Source organism: Pteronotus mesoamericanus, unplaced genomic scaffold (genome assembly GCF_021234165.1).
Source record: "Pteronotus mesoamericanus isolate MK-2021 breed Mesoamerican mustached bat unplaced genomic scaffold, CSHL_Meso_final contig_2, whole genome shotgun sequence".
NCBI classification, from domain to species: Eukaryota; Metazoa; Chordata; class Mammalia; order Chiroptera; family Mormoopidae; genus Pteronotus; species Pteronotus mesoamericanus.
Genome location: NW_026555084.1, coordinates 8055038 through 8079673, shown reverse-complemented (window position 1 = coordinate 8079673; position 24636 = coordinate 8055038). Strand labels below are relative to the sequence as shown.

Genomic DNA, 24636 nt, shown 5'->3' with positions numbered 1-24636 from the left:
TCTAAGGCTGTTTTTATACACTGCAAAAAGTCTTTCAAAGATTATTTTCTCATTTTTTCAGAAGGTATTACTGTTTCCCTGGTGCCTTAAGCACCGCCTTTATGCATTGTCTTATTGAACACTATTTGCAATATTTTATTTCCAAAGACATCAGTTTCTAAGATTAAACCCTTTTGCCTTCTATCTGGTTACCTTTGAATTGACCTGTTTTGCTTGGGCTAACAGAAACCTCAGGGTCCAATTGGATGTTCGAACCATCAATATGTTAAGCACAGGGTTATTTTTTTCCCCCCTCCATTTCAAAGCTTTAGTTCTCAGTTCTTTATATCAACATTGCTCATGAGTCTTTTATTGGGACCATCTCTAATCCATTTTGCAATTGGCCGAGGAACAAATGAAAAAAACATCTCCAGGGTAGCTCTGATGGCTGTGGCCCAGGGACAGAATGTTGTGGCTCCCTTGACTCAGAAACACTGAATTCGCTTGTCTGCCAGAGTCTGGGGATGAAGAGACCTAATTAGCTCCCTTCCCATTCTAAACACTCATCAATCCCCATGAACCTCTTGGCTTTGCTCCATAGCTGATAATGCAGGAGGCACAGGGCTGCCTGGGCAATTCTAAAGCTTGGCTGGAACCCACTGTCCTGGGAGAATCATAGCCCCATCACTGTCTTCTCCTTGTTAGTAATCAAGGAGCGGCTGTGCACTAATTCATGCTGCTCCAAAATTGGACACTGATAGGTAGAGACTTTGGAACGTTTTTCTGGCTTGGTGCAGGTTTATGAAAATCCATTTGGGAGAGGCTGGGGAAAAGGATGATAAAGAGGGACACCTGAGGCTTCCCAGTGTGAACCGGGCCCTGCGTGGAGTTCTGGCAGCAGGGACGGAGCGCTTGGCTGGGCTTCAGTGTGCATGCCTGGCCCGGGGGTTTATCCCTAGTTACCGTGCCTCCTCTCTTAGGTCACTTTGCTCTCTGGGTTCGGTGGGCTTCTCTCCAAAACTAAGAGTTAGGAGCACAGCATGTTCTAGGGTATATTAATCGATGTCCTAGTAAAAAATCGTGTATGGATACTCCATGTTTCAATGAGTTTGGAAAACTAGAAACTGGGTGAAAAAGGGGCTTTGCTCTTACAAGACCGTGCTTCTCCAGGTCGAGGAGAAGTGGCATGGAGCATGTGTTAAGGAACCTGCTTTGAGGAGAGCAGCACGTGGGCCCGTGTTCCGCAGGAACCTGCTGGACCTAGTGTTGCTGTAACTGGAGCGCGCCATTACTGTTCCATGCTCCCTCTTACACCTCGGAGCCCTCTCTTCCCGGAGCCCTGGGGAGGGGGACTCACCGCGGGCGGGGTCTTCCAGCAGGTCCATGATCACCGAGTCGGCGCCCTTGGTGTAGACGATGATCTCCCCTGTCAGCGGGTGCCTCACGACCACAGACATCCTCTTCCTGACAGAGTCGAAGCCCAGGGTGCAGAGGACATCAAAGGTGAGGCAGGTGCCCTGGGGCAAGCGCACGGTCACCTGCTCGGGTGTCCGGGACACGAGTGTGAAGCTGTAGGCATTGGCAGCGTGCACCAGGGCGGCCTCGTCGGGGCTCTCGGCCTCGTAACAGAGCTCGGAGCTGGCCAGGCCTAGGGCCGGGTCCCCCAGCACTTCCTCTAAGGAGGCGCCCGGCCCAGACGCCAGCATGTCACCTTGGTCCCATGTGCTGCTCCTAGAGCCGCCATCAGTGGAGTAGCCTCCACTGCACACTGACGCGTCGTCCTCTCGTTCATCTGAGTCTGTAGTGGGCATGTTGGCCCCCAAACTCTCCCCCAGGGTGGCATCAGAGGGCGCACTGGATGAGAAAGATTGGCTGAGGCTCAGCAGCTTCAACTTCTGGAAGAGCTGCTGGATCTTCTCCAGCGATGTCCCCAGAGCCTTGGTTGAAGGTGGCATGGTGACCTTGAGATCAAAGGAGGGAAAGAGAATGTTACTCTCAATGTTGGAAAAAAAATATCAAGCTGTCTTATGGCAGAACCTGAAAGTCACTGTGTAATAAATCAATTATTTGGGCCTTCTTCCCTGTGGGCGAATCTCCTCCCCTAGGTGAGCCTCGGTTCGCCCTCCTGGAAAACGAGGCCATTAGGCTAGATGTTTCCTGCACCCCTGACATCTTTGGGTTTAGTAAATATTAACTCCTAATATCTACCCTGCAGACAGACAGACAGACGCAAAATTTGAAAGCTACACAGAGAGCTCATATAGAACTGTTTTCATTTTTTATTAAAAAATGAGGAAACTGAGGTCCAGAAAGGGTACGAGTTCAAGGTCTCGGAGTAATGAAATGGTGACACTGTGGGGCCAGGGCCCAAGTGTCTTGTCCTCCTGCTCGGGGCCACACCCCTTGCCCTTACCCCTCCTCGCCCACCCCCGTCACCCCACCACCACCGGGCCCTACCCTCTGCCTGGGCTCGGTGGTTGTGGACACCATGACGGAGTTGCAGATGGTTAGCGCGAGGAAGAAGTCAGCGATGGAGGAGGTGGTGGAGACGCCAGGCCTGGCGGGCCTGGAGCCCGGCAAGGCCCCCAGCCACAGGGCAGCCTCTTGCACCTTGGTCAGTAGGTTTTTATCTGGAGTCACATCTTTTTCCTGGAAGAGAAAGAACTGGGTGAGTCTTTCCTAAAGGAAGGTCCCTTCCAGCAGGTTCTTTGCATGCCTGGGGAAGAAATGACCGTCCTCCCTGCACTCTTGAATCCTGCTGACTCCCCGTCCTGCGGGCCTGGTCACGGCAGATTCCCATTTGATGCCTCCCTTTCCCTCGCCCACACGCCCATCAGTTCCAGGCTCTGGCAATTCTCCGCTCACAGCCTCTCCCCGCCGTCCTGACGCTACCCCCCAGGCTCAGATCCTGCAGCCCTCAACCTTGGATTTCTGCATCACCTCCCAACTGATGTTGCGGCCTCTCACCTTTTTTCCTTCTAACCCTTCGTATGTATCACCTGTGCATCCTCCTACAACACCATTTCCCTCAGGCACTCTTGAGGTCCACAGACCTTCGGGAGATCTCCATTGTTAACATGATCAATGGACTCTGTCACCTACCCTGTTTGCAGTCTGCTTTCCGCTCTTTGCTCCCACCTCTTCTAAACACACACACCCAGCTTAGCCAGGTGTCTGTTTGCTGCCTCGCGGATGAAAACTCCTGTTCTATGCCTCTGATCGCACCTTGTTTGGAAAGTCTCCTCCTGTCTACCAAAATCCTACGTCGACTTCAACAACCATGAGAAGTCCCACGTGTCCATGAGAGCTTATCCAGCCCACAATGAGTTCTCTGTCTTCCGAGCCACAATTGCTGGCTCCTGCCTCAGAATCCACAGGAGTCAGGCAGGCCAGGCGAATGAGGGAAGGGGGCCGAAGCACAGAGGAGGGCGCTGTGGGACGGTGGGGGCTGGGAGAGCCGGCCGGCCCCGCCCCACCGAAAGGCTGGCCGCTGCTCTGCTGCTGGAATGCCCCAGTGCTGGCCAGCTTTGCCAAGCCCCTTGATTATTTGAGATAAAGCAGAGATGATCTGAGAACTCATTATTATTTTTAATCTGTGGGCGAGGTCCGTGGGTTTCCGATTTTTGACATCTTTGTAGAAGTTACCACTTGCACCACCATTTGGAATTCACTATACCTTGACCTGTGTTTTAAGTCCAAATTTCTTATGTCCTCTCTGGAGATGAGGTTAGAGCCTCAAAGACAGAGAGACTGCATTTACCACAAAGCTGAATCTTCTAGATCTCTGACCCCTGCTTTGTCTGAAGCTTCCAGCAACCATCAGCTTTCAACAGTTAGCTATGACAAAAGCCATTCTGCAAAGACGTTTCCATGTAAGATCATTCCTACCAGTATTTGGAGTTTGGTTTAAAGTTTAAAGAGTACAGTAGTCCTCCCAATTACCTCATATTTCAGATGAGGAAATTGCTCTCTGGGGAGACTATGTGTCTCCCTGGAGGTCACACCATAAAGGGGAGAAATTCCTTCAGGTGATTCAAGATAATCTGACATCAGCTAACTGGACATCATCTGACCCTAAAACGCACACTCTCAACCTCTAGGCCAGGGAAGGTCCCTATGAAAGGAAAGGGACCTTCCGGCCCTTGCTGGCGGCCAGCATCTTTCATGCCTGGCACCCCAAACACAACGGATGGGTTCGTGTACCTAATCCTTAGGGCTCAGCGGACAGTCCAGGAGTTTACAAAGGAGTTATGGGAATCTTTCTTCTTCAGGAAATAGATACTTTGCTGGGGGGAGAGGGGGCTACATGAGTGGGGTGCTTCTAATCTTTACCACCGATGCCCAGAGTTGGGAACCAGCTTGGAGGTCGTCAAAGCCAAAAACCCCTATTTTGTGACAATAAAACAATAAAACTGAATGGCCGAGAGAAGGGGTGTGAACTGCTTAAGATCACACACTGAATTCAGGTCAGAACCGGGGCAGCTTTCCCGTCACCTGACCCCCAGACTCTGACACCCTTCCCTTTGCCGTAAGCTCTGTGTTATGTGTTTCCAAATGGTGACACAGTTAAAATGATTTAACGGTTATTTATTGCATGACCACTTACCCTCTAGTCTAAGTGCCATGAGGAGAGGCCGTCATGTGTTCCCAGGACCTGGCAGACTGCAGCACGCAAACCTCTGTCAGCTGACTCCCAGCTAGGACGCCACGCCACCTCAGCACAGTGAGGTCACGGGGCCTCTTTGTTCACGCTCCTCTTTAGCGCACTTGCGCCCAATCGTACAGGGACGCATTCAAAAAAAATCTCTGCAAAGGACCTACTTCTCTCTGGCGCTGGCAGTGGGCCCAGCCTGCAGGTGTCCGCCACAGATGTCACTTAAGTTTATCCAGTCACGACAGACTTGTTGCTGCAGGGCAAGGTCTCCACGTCCCCCTTTGCCCACAGCCCACTGGTTTCCTGTCTGGCCCATGAACATTCAGGATCGGGGCACTTAGGACAGTTAGAGAAAGCAGTGTCCTTCCCGCCCTTGGGCCCTTTGATTCGTCTACTTCTCTGAAGGAAAAGAAATATAACCTTGTGGGGCCACCGATGAGATGAGTGCTTGTAGCAGCCGGACCCCAGCTGGTTGGATTTCTTTCTATTGCGAACGACCTAAAGCTCATACGGACCCTCTTTGGGGAAGGTAACCTCGCACCTCACTCGATACCCTAAGGATCCTATTATTATCCTCACATACACTTACTGAAAACTTAGAGCAAAGGCAGGTGCTTTGCTAAGTGCTTCCACGTACACCATTCGATCATTGGAACAGCATTGAAATAGTTCCTGTCAGTCTCCCATTTTAATTAAGGGGCGACTGAGGTTCACGGAAGTTAAGTAATGCGTCCAAGGTCACAAAATCAGAAAAAGAGCTGGGACGGGGTCCAGCTCTGCCTGATGCAAAACCGGAACCGAAACACTGCCAGTACTGCCCCAAATCCACAGGCACACGCACCGGCCGGGCACCTGGGTCAACACAGGCGCTGACTCAGCGAGCCCAGTACAATGATTAATAAATAATAATACAAGAATAAACTGTTTCACATACAACTGTAAGCCTACTTTTGCCCCACCCTGTATATGAAATATTTCCGAAGATTCATTAGGTGAGAAGGAAAAAGCAAAGTTTAAAGCAGTGCATAGGGTACCATTCCCTTTGCAGTAACGATGTGCTCACAAGGATACAATGCTTGTGTGCTTTTATGTATGTAAAACACTGCTGGGAAGGATGCAGGGAGCTGTGAACCGTGGTTTCTCTGGGGTGGCGGGGACAGAGGAGGGAAGAAGGGAGGGAGATCCACTTTCTACCACTTGCCCCTTGGTCCCTTTTGACTGCGGAACCGCATGGTTGTATTACTGTTGTGGAAACAGCCTTCCCTGAGTGCTGAGGGGCTGGAGGCCGAAGTACTGTTGGGGGCAGCGATGTTGCCTGGGCTGACGCTGTGCCCTTGATGATACCAAGTCTGGCTCAAGAACAGGTAGGGCCTGATGTTTGTAAATTTGTGCTTAAATGGAAACGCACGGACTGTTAAGGTAAGCTTTCCCCAAATGGGATGTAAGCCCCAAGGCGGGGAAAAAACCTCAGTGGCCTAGCGAGAAGGGAGCTTTCCATCTGTGAACAGTGTCACTGCAGCTATGTGTCCCCACAGGGGACCCTGGGGACTAAGGGAAGCACAGCTGAGATTGCCTTTATCTGATCTTGCCTTTGTGGTCACATCACTTCCCAAAGATTTTTCTCCACTTTGCTAATTAACTCAAGACTCTCATCTAAGCTCTGGTGGGAGGTGGGGTGTGTGGCCGGGAGCATGTGGGCTGTCCCTCCGACCGGGAACAGACTGCAGTGCTGCGCAAATCTCTTGCTAAGACAGAAAGGAAGACCTAGATTAAGGGAAAGGGGCAGAGGGCGAGGCATTCTCTCCGGAGGGGTAGGAGGGGCTGTGCCCACAGAATGGAGTGGTGCTGATGATGTTTGGGGACACATGGGTCCCCAATGGAAATGTTATGATTAGGAAGATATGCTTTGGTCTGATGGTTCTGGAAAACATTTTGCAAGTGGCACTTCTAAACAAAGACTCTCTGCTCTCATCTTGGCTGCTTCCAGACCAGGGGGAAAAAAGGCATTCCATTGTCAGTCCACCAGATGAGACTTGCTTGGTCCGTTGCTAAGCAAGTGGCTTAGCACCCACCACTTTCACAAGTATATTACCTCACCCTCCAGCCACAAATATTATAGCAGCTAATTAGGCAAAAATAACCCATGCTTCATTGTTCTTTGTAGTGAAATAAGAAAGGCAGCGTTTGTTGTTCTTGTTGACACTCATTATATTTCTGATTTAGAACAAAGAGCCAAGGCGTCCAAGACTGGGCTCCCTCAGAATGTGGTCAGGTGCTCCGCCACGGCTTGGCACCCGGGGCGTTCAGAGGCAAGTTCTGACCGCGCCTACAGAGGGAAGGTCCAGACCTGGCGGAGCCAGGAGATGGTCAGACCAGACCGAGGCCAGATGGGCAGGTGGCAGAAGCAGCAGGCTCTGAGAGCCCGCCAAGAGTGGGTGGGGCGGGAACCAGGAGATCCTCCGGGGCTTCCCCGGACATTGTTCACAGACTAATTCAAGATCAGCCACTCTAGCCACAGATACAATACAGCGGGTGTCAGCTCTGTAAGGTGGCATCAATCACCCGCTTCAGCTAACGCCTTCCAAGCTGGAGAAGGGGCCTATCTGAGCCAATAGAGGCCTACTGGGGGGGGGGGTGGTGGAGGGGTGGCATGCTTCCAGAGGTTCTCACTCTTGGTTGCTCACTAGAACCATCAGAAATAAAGATATGAATGCTCAGGCGCTCTTGTAGACCAAATGTATGTACCAGAATCTCAGGGGGGGAGGGCTCTCCATTATATTTATAAAAAAATTCCCCTTTCCCTTCCCTGTCTCCAGATATGTGAGCATGTGTCCAAAGCAGAGAGCTTTCTTTCAGAAAGGTCATTTAAAACCTCTATTAGTTACTCATCCATCTAGAAGTCATGATCTGAACGATTAAATCCTCAAAAGAAACTCAGGAGGCAGACCAATGATACTTTTTAAAGATAGGAACATTGAGCTCTGGCACAGTGGCTCAGTTGGTTTGAGCACTGTCCTGTACACTAAAAGGTTGGGGGTTCAATCCCCGGTCAGGGCATGTACAGGAGGCAACCAATAATGTTTCTCTCTCACATCCATGTTTCTCTCTCTCTCTCTCTCTCGTTATGTGTCTGTATTATTGAAAATAAAAGACTGGAAGGGATTCACTGAAAGGGTCATTTTGAAAATCTAATTTCCTAGTAATGGGATAATAGCACTTTAGGCTCCTCTTTAACGGTGTGAGTTGTTCAATATAGCTGGGGTTTCCTGTGCCCATATCAGTAAGTGCAGAAGATTCCTGATGATGTGCCCCTAGAGGAAGACCATGGTGCAGAGGAAAGTGCAATGGGACAGGAGTCAGAGGCTCCGGCTTGGCCTTGACTTCTAGGGAATGCTGTGAAATCATGGAGAAGAAACTCAATTTCTTCACCTGCTACCTGGTTGTTTAGTGACGGATGTCTCAGTGGATCAAGAGTGAAGGGACCCTATGCAGAAAGCCCCAGACCAAAGCTGCAGGGTCAAATGACCACAGGGACCGGGCAGGTAACCTAAGGGAGTTTTGACATGGGTAATTTTGACATCGATGTTCTTTGCTTTATAACAATTTAAGACTCTTTTTGATGATCACATTTTTCTTGAACTGCATAAGCCTGTAGTCTCATCTCTTGTTTTACCACTTTACAGAAACAGGAGCAGGCGAATATTTCTCTCTCCTCTTACCTGTACTGTTGGAAAAACATGCATAATGGGCATGCTGCTGGCTCTCGGCTCAGCGATGGGGACAAACAGAGAAGCGAGGCAGGGGACCGTGATGAACTGAAGATCACATGTCCTGTTTAAATGTCATCAACTCTGTAACTTGAGCAGTTACTTCCACATGGGAATCCTGGCTCAGTATGGAGAATTTTCCCAATTCCAGTTTTAGAATAGAGGCCATCAATCTATGGTTATATGAAATCTCCCGATTTCTAAATACTGAACTTTGGAAATTAACAAGAATTGTTATGGGCAAGAAAACACACAGGAGGATTACACACAAGACCCAGGGCTGGCGTTCTGAGGGCTCTTCGGGGTTTATACGGCCCTTCGCCTTCCACGCCCAAGAGCCCTCGGCCATCTTGCCCCGATGGAGACCAGCTGCAAATCAAAGAGGAAAAGGCAGGGACTTACTATGGAGCTGCTGAAGGCCACAGGGGACTGCATGTTTTCCCAGCGCCCCGCGGACCTCTGTCGGGAACAGCCCTGCATGGGTACCCGGGCACTCTGGCTCCTCCGGAGGGGCTGGACCCCTCCTCGGCTTCTCAGGGCTGCTGGGCCCGGGGCCCACCTGCTCGGGAAGGACAGGCACTGGTATTGGGTCCACTCTTCACTGTCCGAGTCCAGTTCCTTTGGAATCTCCAGTCTCTTGGCTGCAAGAGAGAAATCCTGTTATTATCGCTCCGTCACACCTTGGCGGGGCCATGGTGGGGGAGACCCCAGACTTTAGGAGTGGAGGTGAGACCACGGAGGATGAACACTGCACTGCTCTGGAAAATAGGGAGCTGGCTACCCTGACTGGAGAAAGGGGCGCAACCAAATCACACAGGTTCAAATCCTGGCTCCACTGCCTCCTGCTATGTGGTGCTGAGCTTTGGCTAAACCCATGCCTCTGTTTCCTCGGGGGTTTTAAAAAAGTACCGAAATCTAAGAGTTGTTTTGAAGATTTAGAGCACTCTAAGTCCTGATAATGATAGCGGCTTTTATTATTAAAAAGGATCCGAAGCTCCCGTGTAAATGGTTGCCGCTGTGGCAAAGGGAACCGGGTTCCCTATAATATCACCACCTTTCTTTCTCTTTCTCTGTCCCTCCTCCTCAAAATCATGAACACTGCTCTCTTGAGAGTTTCTTCCCTTAGTTAAAGTGTGTGTGTGCGTGCGCGGGGCAGGGCCGGGGAGGCAGACCTGAGGGAATCAGGTCAGCTTTGAAGGTTGCCTTCAGTCACACAAGATGACAGTCCCAGCATTTTACAGCCCTATCTCCTAAGCTGAAGCTTTGCCTCTGAACACCCAAGAGATGGAAGGCATTTCCTGGCTGTGTCAGTCAGACTGTGCACCTAGACCTAGGTCTGTCCTCTCAGGTAGGGTGACCCAAGAAATTCTTAAACCTTGGAACCTAATTGGGACATGTCACCAGGCCATTCCTGACAAGTAACTGTTCTGTGCGTAAAGGGCGCGGGACCAAGGTGGACGGCAGGGCCACACACAGGAGGCTGCTGATAGCCTTGTGAGTGACCACGAGTTCACGGGCGATGAGAAGAGCACCAATCTGTGACAAGGAAGCCACAGGGAGACAGGAGGCTACATTCCATTAGCCACGCAGCCTCTGGGGAGAGCCAGGATAGTGTCTTTTATCACCATCTCTAGACGTGCAGGATGCTTCCTTTAGGAAGCGGGACAAGGACCCTGCGAGGCCTCATACCGTTCTCCTGGTGAGAATACTCGCTGCCCACGATGGTGCAGCGCCGGAACACCATCTTGTTCTCGGTCAGCGTCCCTGTCTTGTCAGAGAAGATGTACTGGATCTGGCCCAGGTCCTCTGTGATGTTGAGGGCGCGACACTGAATAGACGAATCGGTCTCTTCGTCGTACAGGTCAAGGTCATTGTGCAGGAAGAACACTTGCCCGAGCTTCACCAGCTCAATAGATACGTACAGGGAGATCGGGATCAGCACCTGCGAGAAATCAAGTCCCACTAAGTCAGGCACCAGGTCCGGTCCCTGTCCCAGGACCCTGTTTAGAGGGTGGCAAAGGCTTTCCATGGAAAGCTGAGTTCAGTTCACTTGATGGACATGCTCTGAGACACGGGAGGTCCATGACTTCATGTCTCCCTTGAAATTCTTAGGGGGACCTGAGGAGGAGACATGCTTCCTTCCAGCAGGGGACACGCGTGTGAGGCAGGCACTCACTGCTGGTTGTCTGATGCAGAGTGGGGAGCAGGCGAGATGCTACCCTGCCTCAGTCCAGAGTCCCTGGACTCCCCTTGGATCCCGGTGTCGCCAAGGGTGGCCTCCCACTTTGACAGGGATTCAGATCTATTGTCGACAGTTGGCCCTGGATTCAATGCCAATATCTATGGAGCATTTTCTGTGTGTCATCTATTATTCTAGGTCCTGGACATGGCAGTGAGCAGGACAAGATTTCTGGCCTTGAAGACCTTAAATTCCAACAAACTCAATAAATCCCAATAAATATATAGCGGGTGGTGGTAAGTCTCATAAAGAAAAAGTAAAGAGGGCAGCAGGTGATGACTGGGAGGGACTCTTCTGTAAATCATGACCTTGGAGTAGACGCCTGAAGATGAGGGTGAGTCGTGAGGTTATCTGTGGGAGGCGGAGCATTCCGGGCAAACGCCGGGCACTGGGAGTGGCCGGGCGTTTGAGGGGTGAGAGTACACCTGTGAATGAGCCAGGCAGGGAGGGACTCAGGGCCCAGATCGCTCAGGGCTTGTTGGCTGCGGTAAGGACTTTGGATTTCACTTCGAGAGGCTGTGACGCCATTGGAGAGTTGGTGCAGAGCAGGGGTATGAGCTGGTTTGCATGTAGAGAGGGTTACTCTGCTAAATGAATGAATGAGCTCCTGACTCAAAAACGTGCACCAGTAAGAGGACAATGGACCGCCCTCTCAAATAGTACAAGAGAGAGAATGTAGGTGAAGCCTCGTCTTTTCAAAGATTGCTCTATCTTTTTCTTTCTTTCTCTTATATAAGATCAGTTCCTTTTTTTTTTTTTTTTTTTTTTTTTTTTTTTTTTACATTTTAAATCTCAACCTATCAAATGCTGAAACACTCTCCTGTGGTTTCTGTCTCTCAGAGTTCAGGGCTTGACGGTTCTTTCTTGGACTCCGTGCTACTTTATCTTTTCTTATTCCCAGGTCGTTAGTTTCCCCTCTTCAATTCCTGGCAGAGGACCAGGCACGCGTGGGTCACTGCTGTAATCTTACTCGTACAGAAAAACTTGGTAAATACTTCTCTCCACTATTTACTGGGGGCAAGTTCCCCTCACAAAGTAGGCCTGGTCCTGTCATGACCCCAAAGGTAAATACTTTCAAAGGACCCCACGAAAGCAACAAGCATTTCCCCGTCTCAGTCCCGTTAGTCCTTTCTTGGGGCTGGCAATGATTTCTATTTCAAGAGTTGTACAGGTATTGGCCACAGGTTTTCTTAACCATGAGTTAGAGAGGACTTCCTACCTGGAGCAGGATGATCATTGTGAGGAACATGTAGAAGCCCCCCAGGGCAAGGGGAAGGAAGCTGCCCTTGGCATCTGGCACGTCGAAGGGAGGGTGCTCTCTAAAGGTCCCGTTCCAGAGGCTGTGACCTGAGACGGAGCAAAGTCAGCATGAGACAGAATCTCCACTTAGTCCTAGGGTTGGTCAATTGCTCCAGCCCTTGACCTATTCCTGGAAATGAGTGTGCTTCGGAGGAGTCCGCCCCTCTTCCATGTAACCTAGCTGTGTGTGTGTTTGTGTTCATTTAGCTCTAAAGTGGTCCTTCCTATAACCTACATATCAGTCCCTCGGTAGGCACTGAATCTGTTACCAGATGAGGCTAGCAGGGGGACCACTCATATTTTCATGAAGTTCTGTTATATTGGGTTTGGGAAAAGAGAAGGGGACACAAGTCCTTTTCAGCTGCAGGGTGGAAAGTACACCGTGGGGGGGTCCTGCCAGACCTTCACCTAGCCACTCCCCCGACACACTCACCCATCCAGCCACCTGCCCATTCATTCTGCTCATCCGTCCTCCATCCATCCACCCACCCACCCATCCATCCTCCCTTCCTCTGTCTGACATTTGTCAATTCAAGAAGGAATTGGTCCTCGTCCTTGTCCTTGAGGTGTCCCCACCAAGTCAGGGAGCCAGATGTGAACGGACAAGCCCCCTACGGTCTGAGAGGTGCTGTGCCAGGGCCTGCAATGCTGTGAGAGCACCTGACGCAGACTGAACTCTGTTTCCTTGTCTGCAAACGGGGATAAGAACACGCATCATCTGAGGATTAATAAGATGAAGTGTATCCATCACCTGCCACCCTCTCTCTGAATCTCAGCATCCTCACCTGCCACAGGGACTAAAAGAAGAATGGAATGCTGCCCAGACCCCAGGCTGCTGCTTTTCCCGGGAGGCTGGGCCAGATGCCATCATACGTGGCAGGAGAAAGAAGACTCACAGGCATGAGGTGAGGGGCCAATACATGGTGCAGAGGAAGGGCCCCCAGCCTTTAGAGGAGCCAGAAGCCCCGGGAGAAACCAGAGAAGGCTGCATAGTGGAGGAGGCTTTGGGGGGCCCTGGAGCCTGGGTGGGTGTGGGGTGCTCAGAAAGGCCTGGGAGGGCATGCTTGGCAAAAAGAAAAAGAAAAAAAAGAAAAGACAGACACCACCTTTATACAGTCAAAGTAAATGTGTGATAAAGAACCCTGAATGGTGGTGTTCACTAAGAGCGTTCATATTTTGCAGGGGCCTCTCTGCGCATGAGTCATTGCTCTCAGGAAGAGTAGGATTCTGCCCCTCCCACGCCTTTCTCAATTTATTTATCATTTGGGCAATCTGCCAAGCTGCTTCTGGCTTGTCTGTACCTTGTCTCACTGTGCGACCTTTATAATCATTAACTTCCTTTCTCTGGAGACACAGTGAGATGATCTCAAATGTCCTTCCCAGTCCTGACGTTCCCTGAAAAACATGTCCTGCAGCGTCTCGGAGTGCATGGCGTGGCCACACGGGTACGACGGTTTCCTCGCTTGTCTGCGTCCCTCCCTCCAGGCGCCCTCCTCCCAGCCGTGGGCCGCTCACACAGGGACGGCCGTTAGACATGTCTGGGAAGTATTCGCTGAGCACTCCAGGCCAGCCAGCAGGCTAATCTCACCGTCTCCCCCATGGTGGCACACGAAAGCTCTCCCAGCCCTAGGAAGGCCTTAGCCTTTTAGACACTCTCTTTTAAAACCAGGGATGGGGACAGTAGCTGACGCAGGAGACACAGGAGCGAACATCACCGCTGTTCCCTCTGCTGGGTCAGCAAGGGGTTCTGGCCTCAGCACGGGGGTTCTCCCTCTTGCCCTTCCTTGGCACTTTCTAGGGCCTCCTTTGGGGTCCTGAGAACCACCCTTAGAGATAAGCCATAGTGGCGGCAGAGTGGGTGAGAACGAGGGTCCCTCCGTGCCTGCCCTCCGAGGCTCAATGTGAATGGATCCGACCACCCCTGCCCCCCATGGCCCCCCACACAGCGCAGGAGGGAGCTTGGCCTGGCCAGGTTGCGATCGGCACTCTGTCCTGGCCTTGCTCTGGCCGCACCAAACAGCCAAAGGCTCCTCTGTCTGAAGTGGTTGGCTTTTCTACCTCTGTGCTGTCCCTGGGGCTACGCGTGACCTCTCTCTTTCACATCTGCCCCAGCCCCCTGCCCCGCCCCCGGCCTACCTTCTCTGAGGATGCCTACGGCCCCTTGATGCTCCCACAAGCCTTGTGTTCTCGAGTAGCATGAATAATGTCCCCGAAGATGTTCGCGTCCCTAACCCCGGGGGCCCGGGAACATGCTACCTTATATGGCAAGAGGAGCTTGGTAGATGTGTTGGATTAAGTTAAGGATCTTGAGACAAGGAAGAGTATCCTGGGTCATCTGGTGGGCCCAGCGGTATCATTACAAGTGTCTTATAAAAGAGAGGCAGAAAAAAATGCGAGGAGAGTAAGACCTGAATTATCAGAGTCTATTATCAGAGTAATACACATTGAAGGTGGAGGAAGGGGCCACGGATCAAATCGAGAGGTTACCTCTGATTTAGTGACAGGCAGTCACTAGGAGTGGAAAAGACAAGGGACAGATTCTCCCTTCAGGGCCCCCAGAAGGAGCCAGCTTTGCTGACATCTTGATCTTATTATGGTGACATTGATTTTGGGCTTCCGAACGCCAGAGCTAACAGAAGAGATTGTGCTGTTTTAAACCAATAAGTTTGTGTTAGCGTTTCACAGCAGCAACAGGAAATGAATACAGCACGTGTGCATGGCCCTTCCCGAGCAGACGGTTTGTTACGGGCCCTGTCCACATGCCGGCCCCTTCCTGCTGGACCGGGAGCGCCAGCTGATACATCTTGTTTTGCCTTTTCACCCTAAGACAGGGCTTGGCTTCAGTAAGTATCTCTTGGACAAATAAAATAGATGATATTCCTCATAGTTTCAGTAATTAGTACTTACAGGAGATTTTTCACATGCATTTTAAGTTCACTGTTCTTCTGTTACAGGCCAGGGGAGGCTTTATTTTTTATGAACTCTATTTTATAGATGAGGAAACTAAAGCTCAGAGAGTTGAAGAAAAAGATTACTGTGGTAGCGTGTATTGTCCTTTCCAGAACATTCCATACCTACAGCTCCAATGAGGCACATGAGGAAGAGGAGCCCGACGCAGAAGAAGATATCTGTGTTCATGCGGCGCTCGATCTTGCTGCGTTTGTACCGCGGGCCGCTGTTGTTCAGCATGGCTTTCGTCTCGTGGCCTTTGGGCAAAAATGAGGTTATCAGTCTCCTGCCCCCCGTTGGCCTCTGGCCTGGATCAGAGCCTTGGCCCTTCCCACAGGAGCTCGCAGCTTCAGAGAGGCTTCCTTCCCTGCCCTGCATCTGCCCCGCCTCAGGGAGCCTGCTGAGAACCGCTGCAGCGTCTGCACACAATTGGTCAGCAGGTATTTACTGAGCATCCCAACATGCAGACCCTGGTGGGCACTGACGGAGCTACCGTGCTCAGGCTGTGCCCCGCACAAATCTAGAGGTGCCCGCCACTTTGCAATTGTCATAGAATTGTAAGTTAATTATGGTCCATTTCTGGCGAATGACAGTAAGCTGTTTTGAGGAAGGGCTGTCTATTTCTAACGTGCACAAAGGCACCATCATGGGCTAATGGTGGTAGACAGTGCTAAGACAGATGACTCACCTTCTGGTGAAAATATACACGGAAACAAATAAATAATTGCAGATAGTAATATGTCCCATGAAATGAACAATAAACAAAGGGCTAATAAAGAAGAGATGGTTTCAGAGAGCATGATCAGGGAAGGCTTCTCGAAAGAGGTGATATTTGAAAAAGACTTGAAGGGAGAGAGAAGGGTTGGGAGAAGAGGGTTTTCAGATGGGGAACGGTAGGTGCCAAGGCCCTGGGGCAGGACACTGCTCGGGGCCAGTCGTTCTCATACATGTCTCTGCCTCAGGTGTGGGTGATGCTCAGGCAAGAGTGGTGGGGCCGAGGCTTCCACTCCTCCCCTGGAATTCTGCACGCATAATGTTTTGTTCAAAATTTGAAAACTATCAACCTCATCCAATCATCCCTTTTTCTATTTGGAGAAAGGTAGAAGGGACTTGCCTAGAATGACCGAATAAGTTAGCACCAGGGCCACACGGAGGCCCCTGGATTCCGATCCCCAGCCTGTTTCTCCTTCCGCCAGCTCACGGCTGAGAGTCGTACTGAGGCTCTGTCTTAAGGCAGAGCCTGTGCTTGGGGGCTGCTAAATTTTAACTACCATGCTGCACTTCTTAGCAGTCAAATGAAAAAACACCAATTCCATCTTTTCTGTGCAAAATTAAAGGAAACTAATAGATCAACTCGGGCAGCGAATGGGTTTAATGCTGTTCAGCTAGTTGCCCTGCGGATTTAAAGTGCAACAGAATGGTAGGAGCGAGCGGACTCTAGGCTTATCAAACAACAGTGGGGTTGCTGCAGCGGCGAGGGGCTTTCCGCAGCGCAGTGCGCACAGGCCGGCTGTGCTGACCAGGCTGGGCCTTCCTGCCTGCCCCAGGGCCTCCTCAGGGCCACCCCACGCAAGGGCACCTGGGCCCACCCTCTTCAAACACCTGCTCCTCCTCACCTTCCAGATCCCCCTGTCCTTTCTGCAAACGTTGGCCGCACGGGGGAGGTGGCGTGGTGTAGCAGTTAGAACGTGGGCTCTAGAGTCAGAGCTAGGCTCTGCAGATACCTGGCCCTGGGTTACACAGAATTAATCTCAGGAGACTAGTGACCTTGAATGACTTCACCCTTTGGCACCTTGATTCCTTGTTTGCAGAGTAGGAGATAATGGTTGCGTGCGTGTTTGGGGTGGGGGAGTGGATAGGTATACATGAAGCACCTAAATGCGTTCCTTGTACACAGCAGAGCACACACCTCCACACCGGGCCTCTTCTCTGGAAAGCTCAGCTTGGCTTCTTTGGGCCTTTGACACTGAGCTGCTCTGATTTTGTCCGTCATACCATCCAGGGAGAGCTCTAGACCAGTGGTTCTCAATCAGGGGATTTAACTCCTCGGAAGACCTTTGGAGATGCCGTGAGAGACCGGTTGCCACGCCCTGAGAAGGCGGTGCTAGCTGCACCGAGCGGGTGGAGGCCAGGGATGCCGCGCAACACCCCGCAAGGCAGCCGCCACCACGGAGACCAGTCTGGGCCCACGAGCCTGCTGTGCCGAGGCCGAGCACCCCTGCTCTAGGCAATAACACTGGTGCCAATTAGTATCCTTTTTGCTCACACGTTTGAGAGTTTAATATGTGCCAGGCATTGTGTTAACCCCGCTCACAGATCATTTCCGTTGAATCTTATGACCCCACAGGGCAGGAACTCTTACTGTCCCCGTGCTGAAAGCTTAGCTGACTCGCACAGGAGCGCACAGCCGGTGCGTGGACTTGGCCCCAGGCAGCTGATGCCCCCAGAGCCGCGGTGACGCTCTCTCCAAATCTGCCCCTTTACATACCACTCCCGTGACCCACCGGTGTTCTTCCTTGTTTCTGATCACTCAGAGAGGCAACCTCTAAGCCTGGGTGAGCTTTCCCGGTGGGGCGGAGGTTGCTGCGGAGTTGGCTTCAGTGGGTCTGCCAGACGGCGCTGGACTTCGTTACCAAAGACCTGGGACGACAGTCGCCTGAACCGACAAATGCAACCCCCCTCCCCCCAAATGAGGGGAGACTAGCCAGACTGTGGCATTATTTGTTTAAACACCTGTTTTCTCTTTGACAGTCTGAAAAAAATGACTCTTAGGTAGATCAATGCTTAAAATGTTCTTCTATGTCCATCAAAAGTGGGGTTTTACTCAGACCAAAAAAAAAAAAGAAGTCAAACAACACAAGTAGACAAAATATTACAAGGTGTTCCAGGGAATGAAAGACCCAGGGAAATGTATCCCGGAGTCTTCCAGGGTCAGCGGACACCTCGGGGAGACCGTGTCTCCCCCACAGAAGCCTGCAGTTGTCAGCATCACAACAAACATTCATTGAGCGCCCACAGAGCACCGGGTTCTACGTTCCAGGGATACAGTCGTCTTAAGACTGCCCTCTAAGACTTCAGATTTCATTGTAAGAAATGTTGCTATCTTATTATTATTCTTTTTTAAAGAAAGCAAAATGGCAGCAGCAAGGAAAGACAGACCACTGAAACTCGAGCCATAAGCTGAATAAAGATTACAATAAAAACTTAACGGCAAAAACAACACGATGACCACCAATCGTGCCTTGGCACGCTGGATAAAGTGCTTTTCCTGTGCTGGGTCCTTTGATCCTCATGAGTACTCTATGAAAAAGATAAAAATATTTTCCCCATTGTGTATAGATGAGGAACTGAGGCACAAAAGATGAAGTTATTAAGTTTGGTGAGGTTATTCCTCAGGCTCAGTTGCATACACTTTATCTCGCCTATGGTTAGTGTTGCCAAACCATTTGAGGTGAATGATGGGGAATCTTCCTCCCTGTCTTGTTCAGCTGAGTGATTGTACCTTGGACTCTAATGTTCTCTCCTGTGAACTGCATGAGCAGCTGTGACTCCAGCCTCAGTTTGCTTAGCTGAGAAATGGGAAGTTATGTGACTCTACCCCTTGGGATGGACGCGAGTTCCCCCCGACTGGAGGTGAATTTGGAGGAGGGGGTGGTGGAGGAAAGATAAAGGAAAGGGACAAAAGAAACTGTCACCTGCGTAGACGACAATGCCAGCAGCCACCTCAGTGTTTCTGATGGTGCAGCCTCGAAGCAGAAGACTCTCACTGCCGAAGCCGGTCCTGGTCTGGTCAGGATGCTCCCTGCGGATGAGGGAAGACAGGGAGCAGTTTGGTGGCTTCTCCATGGCACTGGGCACAGCGGAACCTCGCTGGCATCCCAGAACTAGAAGAGGCAAGTGAACACAACCCCTGTCCTCTCTCTTTTTCAGAAGAGCAATATCACCTCAGAATCTAATCCCCATGTTCAGGTGCAACTCCTGGGTGCCCCTGGGGGTCCGGGCCAGCAGGAGGGAATTTCCCACCCCTACGGAAATCCTCGTTTCCCCACCCAAAAAGCAGAACTCTGAAAAAGCCTCAAAAACGGTTTGCGCGGGAATGGGCTCCTGGCCCTGTGAGGACTGTGCTGTGTTCCCTTCAGGCTGTGTTCACCTGCTTGCTGTCCCCTTGCTGCGGGGACCGGAACTGTCCGAGTCCGCCATAAACACCAGGTAGTCCTGCCTCTCGTACGGGAGCCAGGCAGGGAAGGGCAGCGGGCGGGCGCCTCTCCTTCCAGTTCCTTCTCTCCCTGGCCGAGCTCCTGAACTGTCCCCCTCTGGCTCCATCACAGGAGGCGGAAAGTGGCCCTCATGCTATATGCAGGGACACAGCTTCTTAAAGAGGGGTAGTTTTCCCCACGCTCTGTCCCCAGAGAGCATTGCCTTTTTCACCCCACACTAGAAAATTCTGGGTCCAGGCAACACCAGTGATTACGCAGTGTCTGGCCCTTATTCTGCCCGGATGGCGTTCCTTTGGGGTTTTTAGGAAATTTAAACATAACTTCCCCACAACACTGGGGAAAATAAAAATAATAGTCTGAACCTTTAGGGCCGTTTCTCCTTCCTGCTCTTCAACAGTTCATTTCCCAGGTCTTGTACGTGTGTTTTTTATTCATTAACTCAATCATTAAGACAGGCTTCTAAGATAAGTCATATTATCGCACCCGCTTTATAGACAGGGAATCTGAGGCAAGTTCATAGGCCTACTAAGGGGCAGATCAGAGATTTAAACCCAGAAATTCAATATGCCTTTTAATACTAATTATTCCTCATTGTATTTATAAACTGTATGTTCTCATGTTATTTTATTTGACTCTTTGAGGCTCTGGGAAGTGAGCAGGGTGATGATCCTTGTGAAAAAGGGGAGGCTCAGAGAGGATCACCGCCTTTTCCAAAGACACACGCCTCGTGGGACATCCGAGGACCTGGGAACCCACGGAACATGTGACACCTACCCTCACGTGGTTTTACTGCACGAGGGTTTGCGAAGCAGTGCCCAGGTAACTTATACTGAGTCGGAGTCACTTCCATTTGCAGTTCTTCTCACTTGAGCAGGGACGTGTCTCCGACTGGTGCTGGCGTATCGCTCACTTTTTTCTAGCATTTACATATCTAACTTTTCCATACAGGGCGGTTTGCGCAAAGGAGGGTCTGTAGCTGAGCGGCCTCTCTCACCCTGACACTTTGGGCGGGGTCATTCTTCGTTGTGGCACCGCCCTGTGCCTTGCAGGACGTTCAGCAGCATCTCTGGCCTCTCTCCAGCAGCACCCGCCTGCCTAGTGTGATATCCAAAAATGTCTCCAGACATTGTAAAGATTCCCCCAGGGCGGAGGAGGGGGCGGGTTGGCTCCTGATGGAGAACCACTGCTCCATAGAAATCTTTTGGTTTCAAAGTTACATTTTCCTATCTGACAACCCTAACCTTCAAACAGAGCATTAAAAGGGATGCAGGACCACAGTGGAGAATTTCCCATCATTCCATGGTTGGCTACGAGGCGGACCCACTGGATTTTTAGGGCTCCGCACGAGGCCTGGGCAGGTGGGGAAAAGGCGTCCCTAGGAGCAGCAACCAGAAGAGGGAGTGCTGAGGGTCAGGCGGCGATGGGGACGTTCTGCCTGAGAGGTGGGGACAGAGCCCAGGTGGAAGGCTCAGAGGTGGGGACAGAGCCCAGGTGGAAGGCTCAGAGGCTGGCCTGCGGCCCAAGCTGTTTGGGGCAGAACAGAAACCCAGCGATGAGGCTGCTCTGGAAGGAGAAGGAGAGCGACTCCAGGCACAGGTGACTCAGGATGAATCCGATTCACAAATCTCGGGCGCGAGGGGTGGACCCCTTGCTGGGGGGCAGGTGGCAAGCCCTGCCTTGCCATATTCCCGCCACGAAGCCGCCTCTCCCCCAGGAGTTCATGCCCTCCTCTGGCTCCATCTGCTCACTCTGTGGTTTCCAAAGGTCAGTGGCGTTCACAAGCTGCTATTTCTCTTGTGTTGTTCCGACCCCTCTCCCCTCTCACGTTGCTCCTCATGATGTCCCCTGCGGCCCGAGGAAATGTGGGTGGAGGGACAGCATCGACCCCTGCCTTGCCCCTCCAGGGTGGTGGGGAAGTCGCCACAGCAAGGCTGAGGTCCGTCCCGCACGGCCAGCCATGGGGAACACACGGGGTGGGGGATGGGTGGAGTGAAAGGGCCTGGATGCAGGTCCTGGCTTTGTCGTACACCTGCTGTGCGCCTTCAGGTGAGCCTTGAGAACCATTAGATCATCAGATTCCCTATCTGAAAAATGAAATACTTTTTGCCTGGGTTGTTGTGCAGGTTGAATGAGATGAGGCTCTGTGAAACTCCTTTAAACACTGTTGAAGTGCTGCATATGGACATTTATTCATGTCTGTGATATTTTTTTTTTTTCCCCAGTAAGACCAGTCTTCTGATGTGAGAGCAGAATTTCAGTAAAATTCTCAGGCCGAACCAAAACTGAGGAACAAGAATAACAATAATTGCGTCGGCAGCAGCCGCCACTAATGGAATATTTCCTCTGCGCCAGTGGCTGCGCTAAGGGCTTTGCGTAGGATAAACAACTTTGTTCTTTGAAACGAAAAATCCTGTGATGTATATATTATAATCTTTATTTTATGGATGTGCAAACTAAGGCCCAAAGAGGTTGATTAACTTGCCCAGGGTCCCACAGCTTTGCTAGTGATAGAATCTGATTTCAAACCTAGGTCTGGCAAACTTTCAAAGTCCTTGTCCTTACCCACAATGCAATACCAGGTCTTTCAGAAAACCAATCTCAGTTAACTCGAACTTGCCTCCTCTGAATCAGAGTGTGGTCTTGATTTTGATGCTATTTCACCAGAGTTCTAAGAAACAACATTTCTGAATCTAACCTCGCAAGATAATTAACTGTCTCTCCAGCAAAAAGAAACAATCAGAAAAGTTTCACAACTTGGGTTTCTCTAGACCTTTGTGATAAAGACATACATTTCCTCAGGACCTGAATACTTATCTGTTTGGCCATTTTAAGAAAAGAAAATGTTTTTGAGCTGCAGAGGAGATATTTACCAGCAGCAGGTGGGCAGGAGATACTTACATATAACCCTTGAATTTGTTGAGGTGGTTGTTGGGTTTCTCACACACAATGGTGCTGTGGAAATGTTCTGGTTCGAACTGTACCTCCTGTGAGAGAGAGCACGTCATGAGGTTACTATTTTGACATCATGAGGTTATTAACAAGGATCTAGTTTTAATAGGGCCATTGGGGAGCTAATCATTGTTAGAATCATTGCAAATAGGTAACCCCTGGTTTGCTGCACTGTGATAATTGTAATGTATTGGAAGAAAAGTTTACATCCTCATTAAGGAAAAGAAAACAGATGGAAATAAAATTTAGACGCACAGCAGAGAACATTGGACAGCTGTGTTTCTCAGTCCTGTGCCTCGTAGGATATGGAGCAGCCTCTCTGGTCTCTACCCACTAGAGGCCAGCAGCACACTCCCGGGCTGTGACCAGCAAACATGCGTGGAGTCGAACTGCGGGACGAGCGCCGTCCGGCAGGCCCCCTGCCTGATGCGAAGGTTCTAAGTCTGCCCTGGCCCAGGTGGGGCCACGAGGCGCAGGTGGCTGTTGGAATGTGGTAGGAAGACTAAGGAATTGATTTTTAGATTTTATTTAATTTTAATTGATTTGAAGTTAAACAGCTACGTGTGGCTAGTGGCTTCCACACTGGGAAGCACAGAAATAGATGATCAGAAAGATGAGATTATATATCATGCCATTTAGAGATAGCTACGGTTAGTATTCTTGTGTATATAATATTCCCAGAGTGTATAAGTATATACACGCACACACATATTCATGTATGGACACACATATACAGTGATGGATTTCAAAACGGAGATTTAATGTTCATATACTTGAACATTATAATAAATTATAATAAATTTTATTAAAATTTTCTGCATCCTCATTAATACCTACATAGAAACCAATGTCTGAATGCCACCGTATTTCACTTAATCATTTCACTATTGAAAATTTACATTGTTTCAATTTCTTTTGCTCTTATAAAAATTCCATGAAAATAGTTGCTAATGAAACAAAATAAACAGCATTTGATGCATTCTCATTTCTGCCAGACGCTGCGATGAGAACTTTACACATATTACTTTCGAGCTTACAACTATTCTGTGAAGTGGGACTTTTAATTATCCCCTCTTTGGAGCTGGAACGCCTGTGGCTCAGAAGGATCAGACTGGCTGCCCAAGGTCACACCAGCGTTGGGATTGGAATGCAAGTCTCGCTGTGGACCGTCTGGCGTCACTTGCACAGCGCGCTCCCCCGGGTGAATATTCTTGGAGCAAGCCACTTTAAACATGCCCTTGATTCTTTCTCCCCTTTTCTTCTTTCATTGGGCCATCTACTTGTATAATCTCTTAGAGTCCAACGGGGGGGGATGGGGCACAACTGGGGTAGAGAACTCTTGCTTTTTAATTCTACTGCACATTGGCTGCCACTGCATCCATCTCCTGAGCCTCGGTTTCCTCATCTGTAGAATGGGACCAGCCCCCGTCCATCACATTTGTGCCAGGAAGACAGGGTCCCTGGGGGAATGTTTTGAGAGGGGCAGAGTGCTAAGCAAATAAAAGGATGGAGTGCTAGAGGCGGGGCTGGAAATGGTTCCCGCGCTGAGCCTTTAGCACAGCAGTGAATTTACAGCTGAAAGCTCCAAGGTACAGCTGTTCAAAGGGGCAAATTGATTAGAAGAAATGATAGCATTTTCTGGCTTCGTGTAAATATACCGTCCACTGGCATAAATAAACTCTCCAGTCTCTTGAAATAAATTACCCATCCAGGAGTTTCTAAAAATATGGCCCTCTTCCCTCCAGGTATCGATTCTTTCAGGGACAAACACTTGCTGAGTTCTGAGATGATGACAAATCATGCAGTAATTTGTCAGCTGCTTTCACGGCCCTGATTAAGCCATGCGCTTTTCTCCCGACCCCGACCATCAGCCTATCGCTGGCTTTCGAAATCCAAATTCATTTCAGAGAGGAGTGGCCGCGGGGTCTGAGAGCTGGTGATCCTGCTGCAGGAAGTCCCCATAGTTGGTTTAATCAGACCTGATGGATACCCCGCAATGGCCACGTTTTCCTCTCTCGTCCCTCCAAGGGGCTTCCCAGTGACCTCCCTACTGAAGTGGCCCTTGCTTTGCTTTTCTTCTGGGCTCTGGCCTCGGGTCCTCTGTCTCTCTCTCCACGTGCAGAAGAGACCTTGCCCTTTCTAGCTACGTATCCCCTGGGCACCTTCCTTGTCTCCCCAAGACGGGCTGCGGAAAGGGGTGTGTGGGCAGATGGTTTTGGCAGATGTGCAAATGGAGGCTGCACTAAAGCCATTGGTTTACAGTTGGTAAGTAACGGAGCCAGGATTGCGATCCATATCATTGGGATCCAAAGCCGATTATGATCGTCATCACTGCCATCATCATCATCATCATCGCCATTGCCATCGCCGTCATATTTATTCCCCTTCCTTCTCCGTTATGATGATTATTATTGCTGTAGCATCCATTGAATGCTTATTTTGTGCCAAGAACCAACTAAATATTTCACACATGTTATTTCCTTTAATTCCCCAACAAGGGCCTGACTAGTCTCCTAATCATTCATTCATGCATTGAAACATTTTCTGCATCATGGTGAGGGAGGATCAGAGAGAAGAGTTGAT

The 24636-nt window shown here is 50.3% G+C and overlaps 1 protein-coding gene across 1 annotated transcript in view; it reads right to left on the bottom strand.

Annotated features, from left to right (window-relative positions):
- ATP10B (ATPase phospholipid transporting 10B (putative)) overlaps positions 1-24636 on the bottom strand; it is a 79759-nt gene that overhangs the window by 30382 nt on the left and 24741 nt on the right. Inside the window, exons 4-11 of the mRNA XM_054568593.1 lie at positions 22003-22088; positions 18583-18689; positions 15013-15144; positions 11859-11986; positions 10090-10342; positions 8803-9041; positions 2437-2628; positions 1337-1940 (exon numbers count right to left, since the gene is read on the bottom strand). Coding sequence (XP_054424568.1) covers positions 1337-1940; positions 2437-2628; positions 8803-9041; positions 10090-10342; positions 11859-11986; positions 15013-15144; positions 18583-18689; positions 22003-22088 — 1741 coding nt within the window. The remainder of the gene's footprint in view (positions 1-1336; positions 1941-2436; positions 2629-8802; positions 9042-10089; positions 10343-11858; positions 11987-15012; positions 15145-18582; positions 18690-22002; positions 22089-24636) is intronic.